Source organism: Fukomys damarensis, unplaced genomic scaffold (assembly GCF_012274545.1).
Source record: "Fukomys damarensis isolate Sample0158 unplaced genomic scaffold, DMR_v1.0_HiC HiC_scaffold_5, whole genome shotgun sequence".
Classification (NCBI taxonomy): domain Eukaryota; kingdom Metazoa; phylum Chordata; class Mammalia; order Rodentia; family Bathyergidae; genus Fukomys; species Fukomys damarensis.
In genome coordinates, this window is record NW_022900917.1 from 64,922,656 (window position 1) to 64,942,498 (window position 19,843).

Below are 19,843 nucleotides of genomic sequence, written 5' to 3' on the forward strand. Positions count from 1 at the left end.
AAAAAAAAAAAAAAAAAAAGGACCTGTCTTAAACCTCTTGAACCCAAATCCCAAAACTCTGTAAATAACTATCCAAGGTGTTTCTTCTAAAACACTGGGGGCAGGGGGAGATTAAGATGTGCTATGTACAAGTACTAACTCCCTACGATGAATATAATCATCATGTCCTACAAACATGTACTAATAAAATTTTAAAAGTGAAACACTACTCAGACTCACATTTACTGTAGTATATAATGAACCTGGCTTAGTTTGATCAACTGGTTATTTTGATAATCTTCTTTGAAAGCTGACAAGTTAAAATCAACCTTAAATTTAGAAACTAGAAATAAGTAATAAGGGCATTAACAAGCTGATATAGTCAGTAAATATAAATACAGAGACTAGTGGAAATTAGCACCGCCACAAAAAAATGACAGCTAAGCAGAATAAGTACTGATGAAAAGTGTGTATCTAGTACCCAACAAAAGAATTTTTTAGTCCACATGAACATTGTGACCTATCTAAAAATGCATATATACTCATTGTCTGTATTCAATAGTTATTTCTATCAAAGCTTGATGGTATGGATCTTTTAAACTATCCAGTTTTTTATCCATACCATTTCTCTCTAATCTCAATTGAATTTCCTAAGTAGACTTCTCCATGGAAATAACATGAAGTGACCCACAAGCAAGAGTCTATTTACAAGATAGCTTTCTTGTAATAAACTAAAATACAGTGGCATTCTAAAGTAAGCTAATTCAACACAATAACTTTGAGGTTAAATAAATAAAAGTTATCTCTTTATCTCCCTATTTATGAGAAGCATTTAGAACACTGGAAAAGTAGAGCAACCATAAAAGTTGATTGCTTTATTCAACCTGATACCTTTGAAAATTCAGAAATATGGGGGAAAAGCCATAAAATTGAAAATCAGGGCAACCTAGTTTGAAATGCCTCTTTTATTTTTTTGTCTAAAATTTTATAATATGTTCAACTCTAATATTTTATAGAGTTAAAAAGAGCACAAACCTTAGGGCCAGGAGCCTAGAAGCAACCAATATATAACAATACACATTTAACTTTAGACAATGGAAGAATAGTGGGCCAGGTGTCTAAAGATCTGAAATTTAAGCCCTTGTGTCTAGGCATTTTTACTACCACATCCTCCACCCTGTTGTACTCGACACTTCAACCCCAACTACACTGCAAATTTTTCAGCATCAAGTGGACATGAATATATGCCAGTGAATACCCAATAAATGTTAGCTATTATTATATTATTATCATTATTCCCTAAAAGTACATTATTTCTTGCTTCTTGGTCTTCACATCCTCTTCTCTTTGCCTGGAATGATGCCCCTTAATCCTTTCTCCCAGCTAACTTTGACACTTAGTTTCCCCTGCTCTGATCCTCACATAGAGATAGAGTTGCTCTCACAGTACTCTCTGCAGGCAATCACACAGCATTCACCCTAAATGTACTAGTTTACCTTTCTCTTCAATGAAACTGTAAACTGTTTACAAATAGAGATCCTGTCTTAACCCTTGTATGCACAAAGTGCCATCACATGAAAGAATCTAAAAATACCTGTAGAAAGATTAAATGCATGCCTGTATTTATTAAACTAAGTATCTCTTGGGATTCCTTCCATTCTGGCATTTCAAAAACTTAAGTTTGGAGACCTGAAACTAAACTAAGCTGATCAGGGAGAGGTCAGGTTAAATTAGTTTGATTTGAAACAGAAAAGTCCAATAAACAGGCTAGGGCTGCCAGGTATGGTGGCCTACATCTGTGATCAAACTACTTAGTACTTGAGATGCTAAAACAGGAGGAGCACAACTTCAAGCCACCCTGGGCCACTTAGTGAGATCCAATCTCAAGATAAAAAATTTTTTAAAGGGCTGGGGGTGTGGCTCACTGGTGGAGTACCTGCCTAGCATAAGTATGAGGGAGAGAGAGAGAGAGAGGAGAAAGAGGGAACAACGAGAGGAGGGGGAGGAGAGAGGAAGAAGGGTAAGGGGAGGCAGCAACAGCAGCAGGGGTGGCAGCAGGAGTCAATACTAAGATGAAAGACTTAGAAATCGCCTTTATGAAAAAAGTCAAGGGAATGGCCAGGAATATATAGCTCAGTGGCAATGCCCGCCCCTGCCTGGCAAGTGCAAGGTCCTGAGTTTGATCCCCAGTGGCTGAGAAATGCTTTTTTTTTTTTTTTTTTTAACAAAATAAATGATCAACCCTTACAATCTTCTGAAATGAGCATTTCTATTCCCATTTTGTAACATGGAAATCTAGATCAAGCATAGTAAATAAAGTTACACAGCTCTATGTAATTCCTTGATTGCCAACCTAATGATATTAGCTTCGATAATCAATTTAATAATCATGGAAGCCTATACTATTAAATTTTGTCTGTGGACTGAATAAATATCTCATTCTCATAAAAAAGTAATGATACTACTTTCCAAATACATGTAGGTACTACAGTGATTTATAAAATACAAACTCATTTAATTTAGATTCACAGTCAATTTCTATCATGTATTTTTCACACTAATATTAAAAAATATGGCTATCATATAGGTTTTTTGTTTGTTTTTGTTTTTTGGTCCCAGCGATTAAACTCAGGTCCTTGCAATTGTGAGGCAGGCAACGGAACCACTGAGCTAAATCCCCAGCTTATATAGGGGTTTGCTAAATGTTTTTCATATTTTAAGGGAGAGTGGGATCACCTTCCTGACCTAGTAATTCCATTCCTAAATATGAGGTAGCAGAAAGGCATTTATGTTTGTCAAGAAACAAATACTTCAAAGTTCATAGAAACATTATTTATAATAGTCCCAAACTGGAAACAATACAGATTGCTTCAACAACAGGATCAATGTTATAGTAATACAAGCAATATTGTAAAGCAATAAAACTAAAGACTCCATAGCTACACCAATAAAATAAAGATTAATATCAAAAGCATAATGCTAGCTGGGCGTGGGGGCGCACACCTGTAATCCCAGAACTTGGAAGCTGAGGCAGGAGGATCGCTGTGAGTCTGAGACCAGCCTGGGATATAGTGAGTACCAGGTCAGTCTCAATTCAACATAGTGAGACCCTGTCTCAAAAAACCAAAAAAAAAAAAAAAAAAAAAAAAAAAAAAAAAAAAAAAAAAAAAAAAAAAAAAAAAAAAAAAAAAAAAAAAAAAAGCATAATGCTGAAAGAAGCCAAATCCAATTGTACACTCAGAATGATTACAATGACATAAAACTACAAAAACAAGCTTAATGAATCTATGCTATAAGCAATCATTACAATAGTTATCTTGGAGGGAAACAGGCAATCACTATTACAGGGATCCGTGAGAATTCTGGTTACATACTAGTTGTACACAGTTTACAAACATTTACTAAGTTATCCTCTTATAATATATATATTTTTCTATAGGCATGTTACACTTTAATAAAGTTTTTGTTGTTTTTCCTTTAAGGATCCTCCTCAAAAAAGTTGGAAAATAATGCTGTGGAAGAAATCAGGGACTAAAATTCAGGTCACTCTGAACATTAAACCTTAATTTTTTTCCTTTATCAAACTGTTTCCTTTGAGATTATCTACTGGTACAAAGAAATAGCTTCACTAAATAAAGCCAAGCATGATAAAATGATTAAAGAATTCATTAAATAGGGATGTTTAACCAAAGATACCTAATTACATTAATTTTTAGAAAAAAAATTATGACCCTCACTCATTTTTTTATCTTCTAACTGTTAAAACTACGGTGTGAAGGACTACAGAAATACAGAGGAAATAAAAATCTTAAATATTCAGCAGTTCAACATGTTTCACTTTAAAACAAGTGAGGCCCATACAAGTAAAGAAAATTGGACAAAGCCAGACTGCTGTTGAGCAGTAGTGGTGGAACTAAAACTAAGGTTTAATCATTCATTCAATTATTTACTCAAATATATATTAAGCAAATACAATATTCCTGGACTATTTCAGATGCAGAAGATAAACTAAACATAATACTTAAGGGAAAGGTGATCAATATCTAAGTCAATTGTTTTCATTTTTAAAAAAGATTGTAAAGTCTAACAGCAAAAAGAAATATAAAAATCATAATCTGGTAGATCAATTTTGGCCTTTGGATAGAAGAGTCTACCCCTCTAAGGTGAAATTTAAACAAAGCTTTTCTTTTTGACACAAACAGACACCTGCAAGATGTGCAACATTGTTTCTATATACCAGGCAGTGTTCTCACTGCTTCACAAGCACTAAACTAATCCTCACTACAACCCTGTGAGACAAGGCACCTACCTACCCTTCCTTACAAACTCCCATTTACACTCAGCTCCTCTGAGCCTAACCTTATCCTGTAGAAAAAAGTTCTAACAGACTGAAACCTATGTATTTGTATCAGAAAAAGGAAAAGACTGTGATCACTGGCTCTTGATTTTTAAAGGTACTCAGTATCACTGAGGAGCTTTTGGAAAATGCAGGTTCCTATTGCAAAAATGGCAGGTTTTTGTTTTGTTGTTGGTTTATTTGTTTTGTTTTGTTTTTTGTTTTTTGGGTATTTTGAGAAAGTGTCTTGCTACATAGCTCAGCCTGGCCTCAAACTTGCTATGTAGCACAGGCCGGCCTTGAACTCATCTCCTGCCTTAGCCTCCATAGGGCTGGAGTTACAAGTGTGTCCCACCATTGAGTATTTGATTAAAGTATTTGGTTTCTAGTACTCTCTAAAAAGCCCAATCTGCTTCATAAAAAGCCAGAGACTAATCTCTCCAATACATCAAATAAAAGGTTCCCATTCACAAGGAAATTGAAAGTATCTATAAACACAAAAATTTCATCAAATGAAATATAACATCTGATACCCAATTCCACAATTACAGTGGGATCACTATCACCAACCAAAGCTCCTTTTCCACAATTCTGACCATATGAAAATTATGTTCTTTAAAATCTATTCTAATTAATATCCTGCACATCCAAATAGCATACCCTAGTGTTCTCCTGTACATCTCTTTATGCAAACTACTTGGCATAATTTAGATATAGTACTCTAAACTGGCTGCTGAAAATTTTATTTCACAACTATTTATGAACGAATTAGACACTAGGTTAGAATATGAGGATACTGGGGTGAACAAAAAGGCAAGAATCTGCTGGGAGTAGTGGCACTTGCTTGTAATCCCAGCACCCTGGAAGGCTAAGGCAGGGGGATCATAAATTCAAGCTCATCCTGGGAAACTTACTTAACAAAAGCTGTCTCAAAATAAAAAATGCTAGGACTGTAGCTCAGTGTGAAGACTCTGCATTAAATCTCCAGTGCCATCAAAAAGGCAATATTCTCATTTTAAAACTTAAAAATATCCATTAGCAAAAATAACTGTTAAACATCCAATCACATAAATATTTAAGTTTTGCTATATACTGGATAGAAAATAAAAGGTATGATTAAAGATAGTGATGAGCATTTTGATGTAGAATGAAGTAGGGGTAGAGAATTTGGGGCAGGTTTCTCGGAAAACTGATGCTTAACCTGAATACTAAAGAATAAGCAGTGGTTAGCCGAGAGAGGGGTAGGTTTAAAAACACTGTAGTGCTACAAAGAGCTATGTGTGAAGGAAGGGAAACTGTAAAGAGATCAACCTGTTTAAGGAACTGAAATAAGGTTAGTGTAGTTGTGGCTCACTGAACATGAAGGAGAATGTCCTGAAATGCAACTGAAGAGACAAATAGTGGTGAGATCATCCAGAAACCTACAGGTTATGGAAAAGAGTTGGAATTTTACCCTATGTGCAACTGAAGCAAATAAATCTTCATTGCTAGGGAAATGTTCTAAGGTTAGACTTTGGTGATGGTCATACAACTCTTTGAATATTCTAAAGACACTAAACTGTACACTTTAAATAAATACACTTTTATAGTATGTTAAATTTTTCCAAAATATTAGCTATGGAGGACACCACCAGTCACTGGCTGCCAGATGTGGATGTGAGGATGATGAGGTCTAATATGAGTGTCCTGCCTCATTTTCTCCAGCACAAGCCACTAGTTGCACAGCACATCTCTTGAGTAATGAAGAAAACTTGAAACTATTTGGAAAATCCAACAATTCAAACAGCCATGGACACAATTACAAAGTTGTGGTAACAGGAAAGATTAATTTTGTTACAGGAAGGGTGATGGATTTGACCAACCTAAAAAATAGTGTTGGGGGGGTGGGCAATTATAGAGCTTCTTGGTCACAAAAATATGGATATGGATGTACTATATTTTGCATATGTTGTAAGCACAATAGAAAATGTAACTGCATATATTTGGGGAACCTTTAGAAATTTCTTCCTATCGGAGTTCTTTAAAAAGTAATACCATGGCCAGTTGTGGTAGGGCATGCCTGTAATCCCAGCACTCGGGAGGCTGAAGCCGGAGGATCACTGTGAGTTCCAGACCAGCCTGGTCTACATAGTGAGTTTCAGGTCAGTCTCAACTACATAGTGAGACCCTGTCTCCAAGAAAAAACAAAAACAAAAACAATACAACAAAAAGTAACACTGTGGTCTGTATAGGGGAATAGTTCTTAGGGATTAACAATGTCGAAAGACAAATTTCTTACCATATTTATAAAATATCTTTATCCCTTCAGAATATAAAGCAGTCAACACATAATATTTTACACTATACTCTGGAAACTGGTTCTTGAAATCACCATAAGAACTGTTATAAATTTAAATCTTTTGGGGGGGGTTGTTTTCTTTTTTTTTGAGACGGGGGTCTCACTATGTAGTTCAGACAACTCTGGAACTCACTGTGTAGCCCAGGATGGTCTCGAACTCGCAGTGATCCTAGTGTCTCATCCTCCTGGGTGCTGGGATTACAGGCGTGCGCCACCACACCTGGGCAATTTAAATCTATTCTAAAATCAATGAAAATGTATTATTCTTTGGTGCTGGGGAATGAATCCAGGGCCTGACACAGGCAAAACAAGAATTCTACCACTGAGCTACCTCCTGTACCTCTGAATATTATGTGGAGAGTCTTTTATCCACAGATTAAAAATCACTTCATTTTTAGGGAGAAAAAAAGTAAACTTTGAATAAATTTGTTTTACCTTAACAAAAAGCAAATTAATCTAATTTCCTTAATATTCCTCACTGGACATGTAATATTTATCTCTTTGCAAAGTATTTTCCTGTTAAGTTTTTAATACATTAACTATTTATATAAAAAAACTATTACTTTACACATTCATTTTCAAAGAGTAGTAAGCATCTTAGTTATTTGTCAAGCTCATATATACCCACCATCAGGACCAAAAGATTCTAATTCAATGCATCTACAATAAAATCCTGCTATTTGCATTTATTTTCTGTAAAAAGTCATATCTTATCAGAAGTGTTTTGTTGTTACTGCTGTTTGGGGGAGGTGTTACTGTCTCACTAGGGAGTTCAGGCTGACCTTGAACTCAGTATGTACTACAGGCTGGCCCTGAACTTGTGGTGATCTTCCTGCCTCAGCCTCCTGAGTACCAGGGATTACAGGGATGCATCACCACACCTGACTCTCAGATGAGCATTCTTCATACAGTCACTGACAAAGGAACCTGGTAGCAAATAAACACATACAAAAAGCTATATCGTTCTGTAAACACCTAACTAACTTAAACCTCATTTCACAAATTCAGAATTTCACTTTACCCATTTTTAATTAAAACATAAGACATCCTTGTTGCCTTTCCTATTACACTTTTATCTTTATACGCAACTGGCATTTGACACAACTTAGAAAGCCAAAGAGTTCTCACCGTATTTTCAAAGAAGCCTAACTGATCTACTTAAGGTCTGCATCTTAAAATAGGGAAAAAAAAATACTCAAAGAAAATGATGCACACTGAAGTGGGAGGATCCAAGTTCCAGGCCAGCTTGGGCTGCATAGAGAATTCCATGCCGGTCTCATCTCAGGCAAGACCCTATCTCAATTTTTAAAATAAATAAAAATTTAAAAACAACACAGTGGTGCATGTCTATAATAATCCTAGCACTCAGGCTGAGGCAGGAGGATCACCATGAGTTCAAGGTCAGCCTGAACTATACAGCAAGATCTTGACTCAAAAAAACAAAATATAAAATAAAAAATAATGTAAAAGCATTAGGAATATGAAAGACAAACAAAAAACACATGTTTTTCTCATTGGTAATCTGAGGAAGGCAACCAAGATGATTTCAGAGGGTTTTTCGGGCTCCAAAACTCCACAATTTATAGATTATATCCTTTCATTCCCTAATTTCTCATACAAAATCTGGAAAATCTGCTAAAAGAAGAAAAAATAGTTTTTTTTAATTCAGACTATTGGCTTTTGAGTTAGCACTAAGAATGAAAGAAAAATTAAATGCAGGTTTTCAGGGCAACAAAATGAGTTCATTCATAAGAATAAAAAATTATATTTACTTGGTTATTAGTGAAACAAAACCATAAATACAATAACATCTTTAAAAGACACATTCTTGTAATGAAGACAGCAAACTAAAATACACAGTGTAACAATAAACAGAAAATCCCTAATGTCAATCTGACAAGGGACTGGGTGGGCAAATTATGAACTATTAATAATGTGTTTTACTATTTCATAAATAAATGGGATATAATATCACTTCACTGCCTTCAGGCGTGGTGGCACACGCCTATAATCCCAACACTCAGGAGGCTGAGGCAGGAGGATCTCTATGAGTTCGAGACCATCCTGGGCTACACGGTGAGTTCCAGGTCAGTCTCAACTACATAGTAAAACCTTGTCTCAAAAAACCAAACAAACATATCACTTCACTGCATTTTTAATCATAGTCAAATCTGCTCACCTGAAATTCCTTCAAGCTTTACACATTTACTTCGGCTTGAACCACCAAGCGGTACCTACATGACTGTTCCATCAGGTAGCTTGTACCACTGGTTGTACAAATGGATCTAATTACTTTATTGTTCTTTTTACTAATAAAAGTAATAAACAGCCACCCAATGGGACAGTCATGTATGTGTCACTGGTGGTTCAAGCTGCCTGGCATGGCAACATATGAATTATGGCCCATTGTGAATACAGTACACTGCATTCCTACTGTATCTAAACTTCCTTGTGTAAGTATATGTGTCCATCTTAAATATAATTATGAAACAGTATATAAATATATCAAAGTACATTCAAATCTTCTAGCAATATTCAATATCTCTTTGTAAGATATTTAATGACAACCTTCAATTTCACATTTCCAAAACAAAATTGACTTCCACCTTTAAAACTGCTCCGCCTTCTTGACTTTCTAATGTCAGTTTTAGCTCAGGATATAAGATTCAGCAACCGTCTTTAATACCACTATTTTTCTTATTCTCACATCTAATAAATCAGGAAGTCCTACTGCTTTGGCCTCCAATATATACCCATACTCAATCTACTTTCGCCCATTTCTGCTGCTACTGCCATCCTGTCCTCAAGTGACATCATCTCTCATACACAGTATTCTAACACACTTCTGGTCCCGCTTCTCCCATTCTGTCTTCAATCCATCCTCCACAACCAGGTCAATCTTAAAAACACAAATCTCTCCCTCACGTTTAAATATCTCAAAGCCTACCAACTTCCAGTGAACTATGTATTAAGACAGAATCTAACTTCCTTTTATGCAGCTGCATGACCTGTTCTTTAACTGGCCCACTGACCTCATCTCATTTCACTTTTCATCCCATTCCTTCTGCTCTAACTACACTGGTATTCTCAGTCTTTCAAAAAACAAACAAAAAAAAAAAGGAGAAGAAAGGAAGAGAGATGGATAATACAAGACAAAGAGGGAAGAAGAGAAGGAAAAGAAAAAAGTTTATTCTTCTCTTTGCACTAGGATTGCTTCCTATCCCTGGAAACAGTCTTCCTCCTGGTCTTAGAAAAGTCATCCTTTACCACTGTAGGCAGAAAATCTCACTAACCACCTCATTACTTTAAGACACTTTTCCTCACACCACTTATACTTTTTGGTATTTATCTTATACATTTATGCTTTTGGGGGTAGGGAGTACAGTACTGGGGGTTGAACCCAGGGCCCTCTCACTGAGTTATATTCCCAGTCATTTTTTTATTTTGAGACAGCCATCTCACTAAGTCACTAGATTGCAAAGGTGGGGCTTGGACTTGTGCCTTCCAGAGTTCTGAGATTACAGGTGTGTAGCTCATCTCTTATTTTGTCTGTTTTCTTGACTTCTGCATTTGTGCCACGCATGGAAGAATCTATGCTGTCTGATTCTTCTCTGTATTCCTAGGTCTTAGAAAGGCACTCTGGCCCAGAGTAGGCAAACAAGGCCATCTATTTCACCATATATGGTATAGATAACAGAACTGAGAAGTCCATATTGTTCACAAATTATGATTTGGTGGCATCTCCTGGAGGTTTTCAAAATGATAACCCTGGGCCTGAAAATTACATTACTACAATACTTCTATTACTAAAAAGTGTAACAGTTCTAGATATACAATATAGTGTCAAGGTAGAACACATCAGATTTTTCAACTTGAGCACTGTTTACATTACCAGGTAGGTGGTTCTTTCTTGTGGGAGCTGCCTGGATATGGTAGGGTATTTAGCAGCATTCCTGACCTCTGATCATTATATAAGGACAGCACAACCACCCCCACCCCCAGTTGTAACAATCAAAAATGTCTCCAGATACTGTCAAGTGTCTTTTGCGAGTCAAAACTGTCTAGAATTGTAAATCACTGAAATGCAGTACACTGAGTATAACAAAATAGTTTTAAGACCTACACCTCAGTCGCTTTACCTACTAACAGCCTGTTGGTTACTTAGGCTTTCTCTGTTTTCTCATCGCCAATACATAGGGGCTTAACATATCAGGGAACAGTCAGTTCAACTGCACAAACTATTTTAGAACAACCTGGGGAAACCTTTGGATATTCACACTTTTATAACCTGATTTGTTTTATAACCTTGGCCTGTCCTCACCCTGTAGAGTGTGCTTCTTTTGCTACTTTTATTTGGCGCAAATTCACTCTGCAAAGCCTGTTTTTCTTCCTACCTTTAATAAAACATTGCTACTGTCTGTGCTTGTCTTGACCAATTCTTTGGTCCAGACAGAAAGAAACTAGAAACCACATTCAGGAGACTTTAGCACCTCAAAATCGAGTAATATTTTCCTTAGCCAGCCAGGAGAGCAGGCCCCAAGATGAGCCATGGGAAGCTCATGAACCATGCTCCACAGATTCCACTGAGTTTGCCACTAGGCTGTATCCTTGATCAATGGAAAAGTCCCAGAAGTTAGCCACTCCTGGGAATTAGCAAGCAAGCAGGATGTCAGTGACCTGCCCTTCCAAAACCCTAAAGATGACTAAGAAGAAAACTATTCCTCAGAACCTCTGGAAGACCTGAGGCTCTTCAGAAAGCAAGACTCCAGTATTGCTAAACGTATAGATAAGTAGAGTCACTGATGACTTAATTCACCACAGCTTAAATGGGCACCTATATTAAGGCTCCCGTTTTGAATTAGAGCCATTATGTGGGTAATCTTGTTAAAGCTATGGCTCTCAGGCTCTCAATAATTTATCTAACCTTCCTCTCTGCCATATCTCGTCCTCTACAAGTAGTGTGGAAATCTGACCTGCTCCTCATATTTGGATTCTACATCCCTAACATTAAAATAGTAACAGACAGCTCCATAGTCACTAACTCTTTTCTCATTGTCTTCTGACAGGTGTTTTGTTTTTTTTTTGTTTCAGCCAGTGAGCCACAATACCCCAAGGTAGATGAAGAGCATAAACCCCAATAGGTGGTGGCTACAGAAGACAGAGACCTCCACCTCCTTAGCACCCCATAAAGGGGGAAATGAGACAGAAAATTAAGGCATGGCAATGCTGGCTGGGGAAGTAGATATAACTTTTCAATTACCAGTTCCCAAAAACCTACATGTGGACTTCTCCAAGAACTTGAGCAGTTTTCAATAGGGTGGTCTAGACCTGACGTCAGACTGAGGTGCAGATGATACAAAGACGACTCTCCACATTTTAGTTTTTGCCACTGTGTTCTCTCTTGCATGGTGGTCCACTCTCCCCCAGTAGAGTATGCTTCTTTTCCTACTTTTATTTGGCCCAAACTCACTCTTAAGAGCCTGTTTCTTTTCCTACCTTTAATAAAACTTTGTGACCATTAAAAAAAGAAAAGGAATCTTTGTCATATGCTACATGAATGAACCCTGCACACATTATATGTTAAGTGAAGTTATAAGCCAGTGTCAGAAGGAGAAATACTATTCTATCTATATGAAGTATTTAAGAGTCAGTCATAGAAGCAAATAGTAGAATGGCAGCTGTCAGGGGAAAATGTACAATAATTATGCACCTTAATATTTTCATTCTACTTTGCTGTTCAATTTTGAACTTTTTGGCTTTTTTTTGTTTTTCAATACTGGGGGTGCTCACCTACATACTATTTTGAGACAAGGTCTCACTATGTTAACCAGGCTGGCCTTGAACTTGGAATCCTCCTGCCTCAGCCTTTCAAGTAGTAGCTGGTATTACAAATGTGCACCATCACACCTGGCTGTTTTTGCTGTTTTTCAGTCATGGAGACTGAACCTAAGGCCTAGCACATGCTAGACAAGTGTACCAGTGAGCTACATCCTCCATCCATGTTCAATTTTTTTAACGAATTAGTAATACTGCAACCCACCAGTGGCACAACCCCTGATCCCAGAAATAGTATACTAGTGCCACAACATGAATATATGCTAATTAATGCAAGCGCTCCAAAAGAAACAACAAAATGTCTGTACAATAACTTTCTGGTGCAGTTCACAAATATTTCTACTTCTGCTAGGTAAAGCTGCCTGATTAAAATTTGCTGTTTCCTCTGAGAAGTGAAAGGAAATATTAAAATCTACCTTCTGTTCTTAAGAATTCTACGATCCCCAAGATATGCTCTGGAGGTAAACAGTTTCTGGAGAAACAGTTCCAGTATACAATGAGAATTAAAAAAAAAAAAAATCACAAAGATGATATAATTAAAACATAGTCATATTAGAAAGGTTATATAGTTAAATTAACTACAGAAACTAATTTTTTCACCATAAAACAAGATAAATCAGATTATGATTTTAAGTGTCAGTGGAAGGGGGTAACCACAAAATCGATAGCACCTGATCTAATGAGAGACTTAGTAATCCTGAATTTTTTTTTAATTGACACCCCATCCTCCATCCTCTACAGCACTGGCAACACGCAACATACATATACACACTTCTTGATATCCTTCTCCTGCCACATCTCCTTAAATAATTTCTGCTTTGTTCACCATCCAACTCCAACTTTACCTACTTTTTTTTGATGAGAAGAATGAACAGATGTTTCTAAAATGGGCTTCAAATCTCCTTGGTGGTTGTCATTATCACCTCCTCTTGAACCATCAAGTTGGTGCCCTTTTCTGAGCCTTATATCTGGCTCTGGAGTCCTGCTGCACCCCAACCGGTTTTCTGCTAGCTCATTCATGGGATACCCAAGCCTTTCTTACAAAGCGGTCTTTCTTTCTGTCCCTTCTTCTTGGGAGAATGGATTTTCAGGATTTTAAGTTGATCCTAAAGAGAGGAAAGTTTTGAAAAAATATTTTTAAAATAAACACATATGAGGAAAACATCAATTACATTATGATACATAAAGCCAACAGAAAACTCAATAACCATTAAAATGATAATAGAATAATATATTTTAAAATTTCCTGATAGGAAAGATTGTTAAAAATCTATTTTTAAATGACAAACTCAAGACACAAGGCAACATGTCTATGCTCCCACTTATATGTTAGCTTTGTTTTATTTTGGTTTTGGTACCAGAGATTGAACTCAGGACCTTGCACTTGGCAAGGCAGGCAGTGGAACCACTGAGCCAAATCCCTGGCCTTGTATGTAAGTTATAAAATATACAACATTATATAAGTACACATGTACCAGAAATTATTCAAAACTATGCTCTTGGCATAGACGTGCATAAAAAAGAACCTTGGATCTACAGTGAGAAGGCTCATTTCCATGTTCTGACTGCATTTTCCTTAACCATAAACACATTATTTCAATTAAAATTACCTAACTGTAGAAAAAATATATGTAAGCTCATGCTGGGTTTTATACATTCAATCTCATTTAAACATCCATAGGGTATTTTTTATTTCTATTTCACAGGTGAGAAAACCAAAACTCACCACACTTTCTATAAAGTAAATAGGTTGTTCAACCTCCACTTAAAGAGATTTTGAGTTTATACAGCACATTTTATAGGTAATGTTTTACATTAAAAATGCCTGATGTTTTGCATGTCAACATTTTTTAGTTGTTTTCAATTCTATCAAAACTATCTTGGAACTTAAGTCAGGCTCAATGGCACTGCTCCTGCCTGACAAACACAAGGTCCTGAGTTCAACTCCTGACACCGCAAAAAAAAAAAAAAAAAAAAAAACAGTTGAACAGTACAAAAATAATCCAACTATAAAATGTAAAATTACATAGACATTTCAGTGAAGACACTGATGACAAATAATCACAGGAAAAGATGTTCAGCATCATCAGACATCAGGGAAATGAAAATTAAAACCAAAATTAGATCACTATAAACTTTACCAGGCCACAAGTGGTAGTACACACCTGTGATCCCAGCAGTCCTGGAGGCTGAAGCAGAAGGATCACTGTGAGTTCATAGGCCAGCTTGGGCTAACAAAGTGAGTTCAAGGGCAGCCTGAACTACAAAGTGAGACCTTGTCTAAAAAAAAAAAAAAACTAATTAAAACGAGTTTTAAAAAAAGAAAGGAAAGGAGAAAGAGCTCTAAAAACAGTTAACTGATCAGTGAACTGAAGACAACTGATTTCTGGAATGACAGTGTGAGAAACTTTACTGGCCTGTTCACCAAAGGATATGGTAAAAACTGTAAAACAACCACCTTTTAAAAACCTCTGGAAACAGCTAATGAAAGACATCTATGAAAACCTATTAAGAAAGATGGTACTGTATTTGAACCTCCCTAAATCCTGCTAGCTCAAAGAAGCAGACCCCCCTGCAGACTGCTACAGGCAAGAACACAGGGCTCCTTCTGACATCCTCACCCAAAAAAAGAGGCTTCTTTCCCTCAGTGAAGGGCATCCCTGCCTCTTATTCTTCCCAGATAGATACCTATTACTGAGATTAAGTCCTTGGTGAGCAAAACTCTGAAATAATCACTCCTTCCTTCTGCTCAAACCCACATGTGGAGTAAAGGCCCTACCTTGGGCATGGCATGGTGACAATATCAAAGCTCTGATCATTCTTGACAGGCCTCAGGAGGTGGGTTCCACATCAGGAGAAGCCCAAGCCATAGTTCACCTTCTGAGCAATCGTATGCTAGACTTGGAATGTCACCTAAAACTCCTGTCATTGTTCTTACCACCCAGGTCAGAGATTTTGCCAAGGTTGAGAAGCAGATAAACAAAAAAGATACTGTACTGAATAATCTTCCCCAAAACATCTAACTTTATTTGAATCATAAAGTGAGTAACTCCATGCCTTCTTCAGGTGCTTTAAAGAATAGAGATAGAAAGCATTTGGAAGAAGACTCAAGATATGTCTAAACTGGAAGTGAATATGCAAGAAAGAACCAGAGAGTAAGAACGCTTGTAAAATCAGAACAAAAATTAGACAATGACCTCAGAAATCATTCCTTCAAAGACACACTTCAGTTATTCTACAGAACAATCTACACAGCTGGAGTACTGGATGAAACCAAGAGAACAATTAGCTAGCAACTAAAGGAGTTTAACAGCTGGATGTGATCCATGAAAGACAGGAAGAGAGCCTTGCCCAATGCGCTACTGGTATATCCCAGGGTAATTGAGGACACAGCCAAAATCACACTTCCCTGAGGAACTGTGTTACTTTTCTCTCACTGCTGAAACAAAATACCTGACACCCAAAGTTAAAAGGGAAAGGGTTTATTTGGCTTAAGTTTATATAGGTTTCAGTCCTTAATCAGCTAGCTCCAAGACAGGGATGACAAACAGGCATTGCAGGGGAGAAACAAGATGGTGGGCACATGGCAGCAAAGGTAAGGAGAGTTTAACAGCACCTTTCTACCCTTTTTATTTTATTCAGACTACCAGGATTAGAGCGGTGCCAACTAATCACTCATATGTAGTGGTTTAGTTATCACATGCCCTTACCCCTCCAGCATCACACATTCCAGATTCAACTACCTGTGAAAAACAAAAGTCCCATCTCATCTGCATGAGGCTTTGGGGGACATCTAAACACAAACCATAACAGGAACACTATTAGAGGTAGAACACCAGGGAGAGAAAGAGCTTTGACTGTAAGAGTTACTAAGTAAATTACCTAATAATAAGTCCCAAAGGAAGGGGGATCCAGGACCCAGAGCTGTAACATTATATAACATGTCCAGTTTCCAACAAAAAAAATTATAAGACAGGGAAGGGGATTTAGCTCAGTTGGCACCACGCCTGGCAAGTGCAAAGTCCTGAGTTCAATCTCCAGTACCCCCCATCAAAATTATAAGGCATATAAAGAAACAGGAAAGTATAGCCTAGTCACTGAGAATGTTTGTCCCCCAGCATCACACACCTCCATTTTAAAACTATGTTGCCCAGACAACCTCAACCTTGTGATTCTCCTTCAGCCTCCTGAGTAGCTGGGGCTACAGGCATGTGCCACCATATCTGACTTAGATGCAGCTTTTATGAACAGTGCCCAGTGCTGCTTTCTGTCTGTTTTCCTTAACCATGGATCCAATTTATGTTTCCTTTTCCCATCTGAGCTCCAAGATATCAAAGCAAAGACTATCAGCAACCCCCATGCAGGATAGAGAACTGTAAACAAGATCTGTTCTGAGCTCTTTGTTCTTAGGGAAGGAATTGAGATCTGAGCATCCTATAGACCCAGACTATACCACACTGGAAACAGGGTACACCAACAACAAATAAATACATAACAAAATGTCCTAACATTCTAAATATGATCTTTTCTTGGCTGAGTATTTATTTGGTTGCCTTTTTACTCTTTTCCAGAGCTCTTATAATGTCATTTCAGCCAGTCTCCGGGATTTTTATTTTTTTGTGGAGGAGGGGTGTTTCTCGTGGAGTGTGTGTGTGTGTGTGTTTGTGTGTGTGTGTGCTTTGTCTTGTTTAGCTTTGTTTTTAGGTTGGGAAGAATGTTAAGAACAAAGCCAGAAAAATTCTCAAAAAGAATACTAGTAATTCTGAGTAAGAAGTAGCAGTCCCTCTTACAAATACTGAGACATCATACAACTGTAATAATCAATAGTGCACACTGGTGAACACAGAAATGGATCAGCAAATGGACTGGAAGGCATAGAGATGAACCAAAATACACAAGAGACACATACTCTTAATGCCCAAAAATGGGCTAATTAGTAAGTATATAAGGATTATCTAAAAAAGAATAAAACTGGACTCTCAATTCAAACTCTAAATGAAAATTAAGTAGAGTACAAATGGATCAAAGATGTAAACTTTAAAAAACAAAGACACTGAGAACTAGAAGAAACTATATGAAAGAAGTTCTTTTTCTTTGAGACATGGTCTCAATATTTAAGGTACTACAGGCATCCTTGAATTCCCAACCTTCCTGCCTCAGCCTTCTGAGTGCTAGAATAGGTGAGGATTTTTTTTCTTTTTTTAATTTCCAAGGAACAAAGTACTTTTTAATTAAGAGGCAAAACCCAGAATATGTAAAAGACTCAACTGTTTTAAAATAAATTACTTACACATGGCACTTCAATAAATAATTTATAACCTGTATCACAAAAGGGCTAAATTTCATTAATATGTAAGAACAGCTAAAAACAAATATTTTAATAAATATTTCCAATATTTAAGCTTATATTAAAAAACTAAAGTGGTATGTTTGTATAAAATATCTCAGGAAGATGAGAAATAAAACTGGGTAAATAAAAAAAACAGAGGAAGAAAACTTTATTTTAAATCCTTTAGAAGCTTTTAAATGTTATATTACATGTATTTATTCCAAGATAAACATAATTTTTAAATTCTAAATAATAGTAAACAATCAAAATAGATTTGTAACCTACACTACAAAATGGAATTTAAAATTTAGAATTTTTTTCTTTAGAGACAAGTGGCTTCTCCAACTTCCTCAGACCTAGGTGTAAATGCCTCCCTTTCCTCTACTCAGCCCAGATGAAGTGACAGACTACACAGATGCTAGTCCCAGGAGGTCAGGGCCATAGGAAAGGGAGAGAGTAGAAAATGGCTGGGAGTGATAAAGCAAATATGGAGATGCTTAATGCCTTGTTGTATTCCCCCTTCCCTCTGTTCTCTTGCACATTTGGACATGGTAAGATGAGGATTTGAGGCAAATGAGGCCCCATCTCCTCAGAGGTAGCTTTAACCCTTTTTCCTTTTCACCAAATAAATGGCCTCCTTTGATTTGGTCAGCAGCAAGCAAAAAGACCCAAGCATATGTACCTAAATGGACAGTAATAGTTTCTGCTTTTAACACCAGAAACATTTAGCATAAGAACTTTTTAAGAATTTTCAAGCAGCCGGGCGTGGTGGCTCACACCTGTAATCCTACTGAGTTCGACACCAGCCTGGGCTACATAGTGAGTTCCAGGTTAGTCTCAGCTAAATAGTGAGACCCTGCCTCAAAAAACAAAAAAAACAGGTCCAAAAAAAGGGAGCCCCTACCTCAAAAAAAAAAAAAAAAAAAAAAAAAAAAAAAAGAATTTTCAAGCAATTCATCCTAAGTAAAACATTAAATATCACTTTCTGCATTTAGATAGATTCCATCCTATAACTTCTACTGAAAATTAACTGAAAAGTTAAGTTTGACTAGTGGTATCATCCCTTGAATGGGGCATATACACTTAATGATAATCTGAAAGAAGTCAAAAATATAAAGGATGATGATAAAAAGGCAACCATCTTTTTTCGGGGGGGGGGGAATTAGGGATTGAACCCAGAGCCTTTGCACTGAGCTCTATTCTGAGCATTTTTTACATTTTACTTTGAGACAAAAGTCTTGCTAAATTGCCAGCGCTGGGCTCAAACTTGCAATCCTCCTGCCTCAGACTCCCAGAATACTGGGATTAAAGATATGTACCATCACACCCAGCTCCAACAGTCATATTTTTAATGTAATAGTGTTAAAATTTATCTCTATTCTTTTATATAGAATAAGTCTATTCATCATATATAGCTCTCCTAAGCCAGCTTTTGATACACAGACTGAAATCAACATGATTTTCAATTCTTACAGTTCAAAAAAAAAAAAATCTCAACAATACCAATACCTAAAAAGTTGAGTTACATGTTTTACAAAATTTGAGTTACTATGAGAAGCACTTGACAAAATTTTGGACTTTCATAAAATTTCTTAGGCGAGGTGGCACACACTTGTAATCCCAGCACTCAAGAGGAGGGATCACAATGAGTTTGACACCAACTTGGGCTACATAGTGAGTTCAAGACCAATCTGAACTACACAGAGAAACCTTGGCTCAAACAAACAAACAATAAATAAATAAATAATAAAACCAAATAAAAATAAAATGTTTTATATAAGCAAATTATAATATGGTTCTCCCCAAAGAGGAATATTCTGCAAATTAAGTCTCCTTTAATAAAAGTAACATAATTAAGCGCATCCCAATTCTTCACAAAGGAAACAAAATATATACTAAATTTTTTTTTATAATCCTGAAACAAAGGTTACTATCATACTTCCATCTGTATAGTCCACTCTGAACCTGGAGTGACTATGTATATCTGAATGCTTACTTCCTTCTAAAATTACTTGGTAGCAAGTGC

General features: G+C 36.7%; 1 protein-coding gene across 6 annotated transcripts in view; it reads right to left on the reverse strand.

Annotated features, from left to right (window-relative positions):
• Adipor2 (adiponectin receptor 2) overlaps nt 1-19,843 on the reverse strand; it is a 90,211-nt gene that overhangs the window by 27,553 nt on the left and 42,815 nt on the right. For 4 of the 6 annotated variants that reach the window (XM_010630410.3, XM_010630407.3, XM_010630406.3 and 1 more), the window contains one exon: nt 13,338-13,594. In XM_010630410.3, coding sequence (XP_010628712.1) covers nt 13,338-13,508 — 171 coding nt within the window. In that variant the 5' untranslated portion in view covers nt 13,509-13,594. Of the gene's footprint in view, nt 1-13,337; nt 13,595-14,653; nt 14,696-15,267; nt 15,357-19,843 lie in introns of those variants that run through there. The other 2 variants (XM_033760768.1, XM_010630408.2) reach the window with 2 other exon arrangements.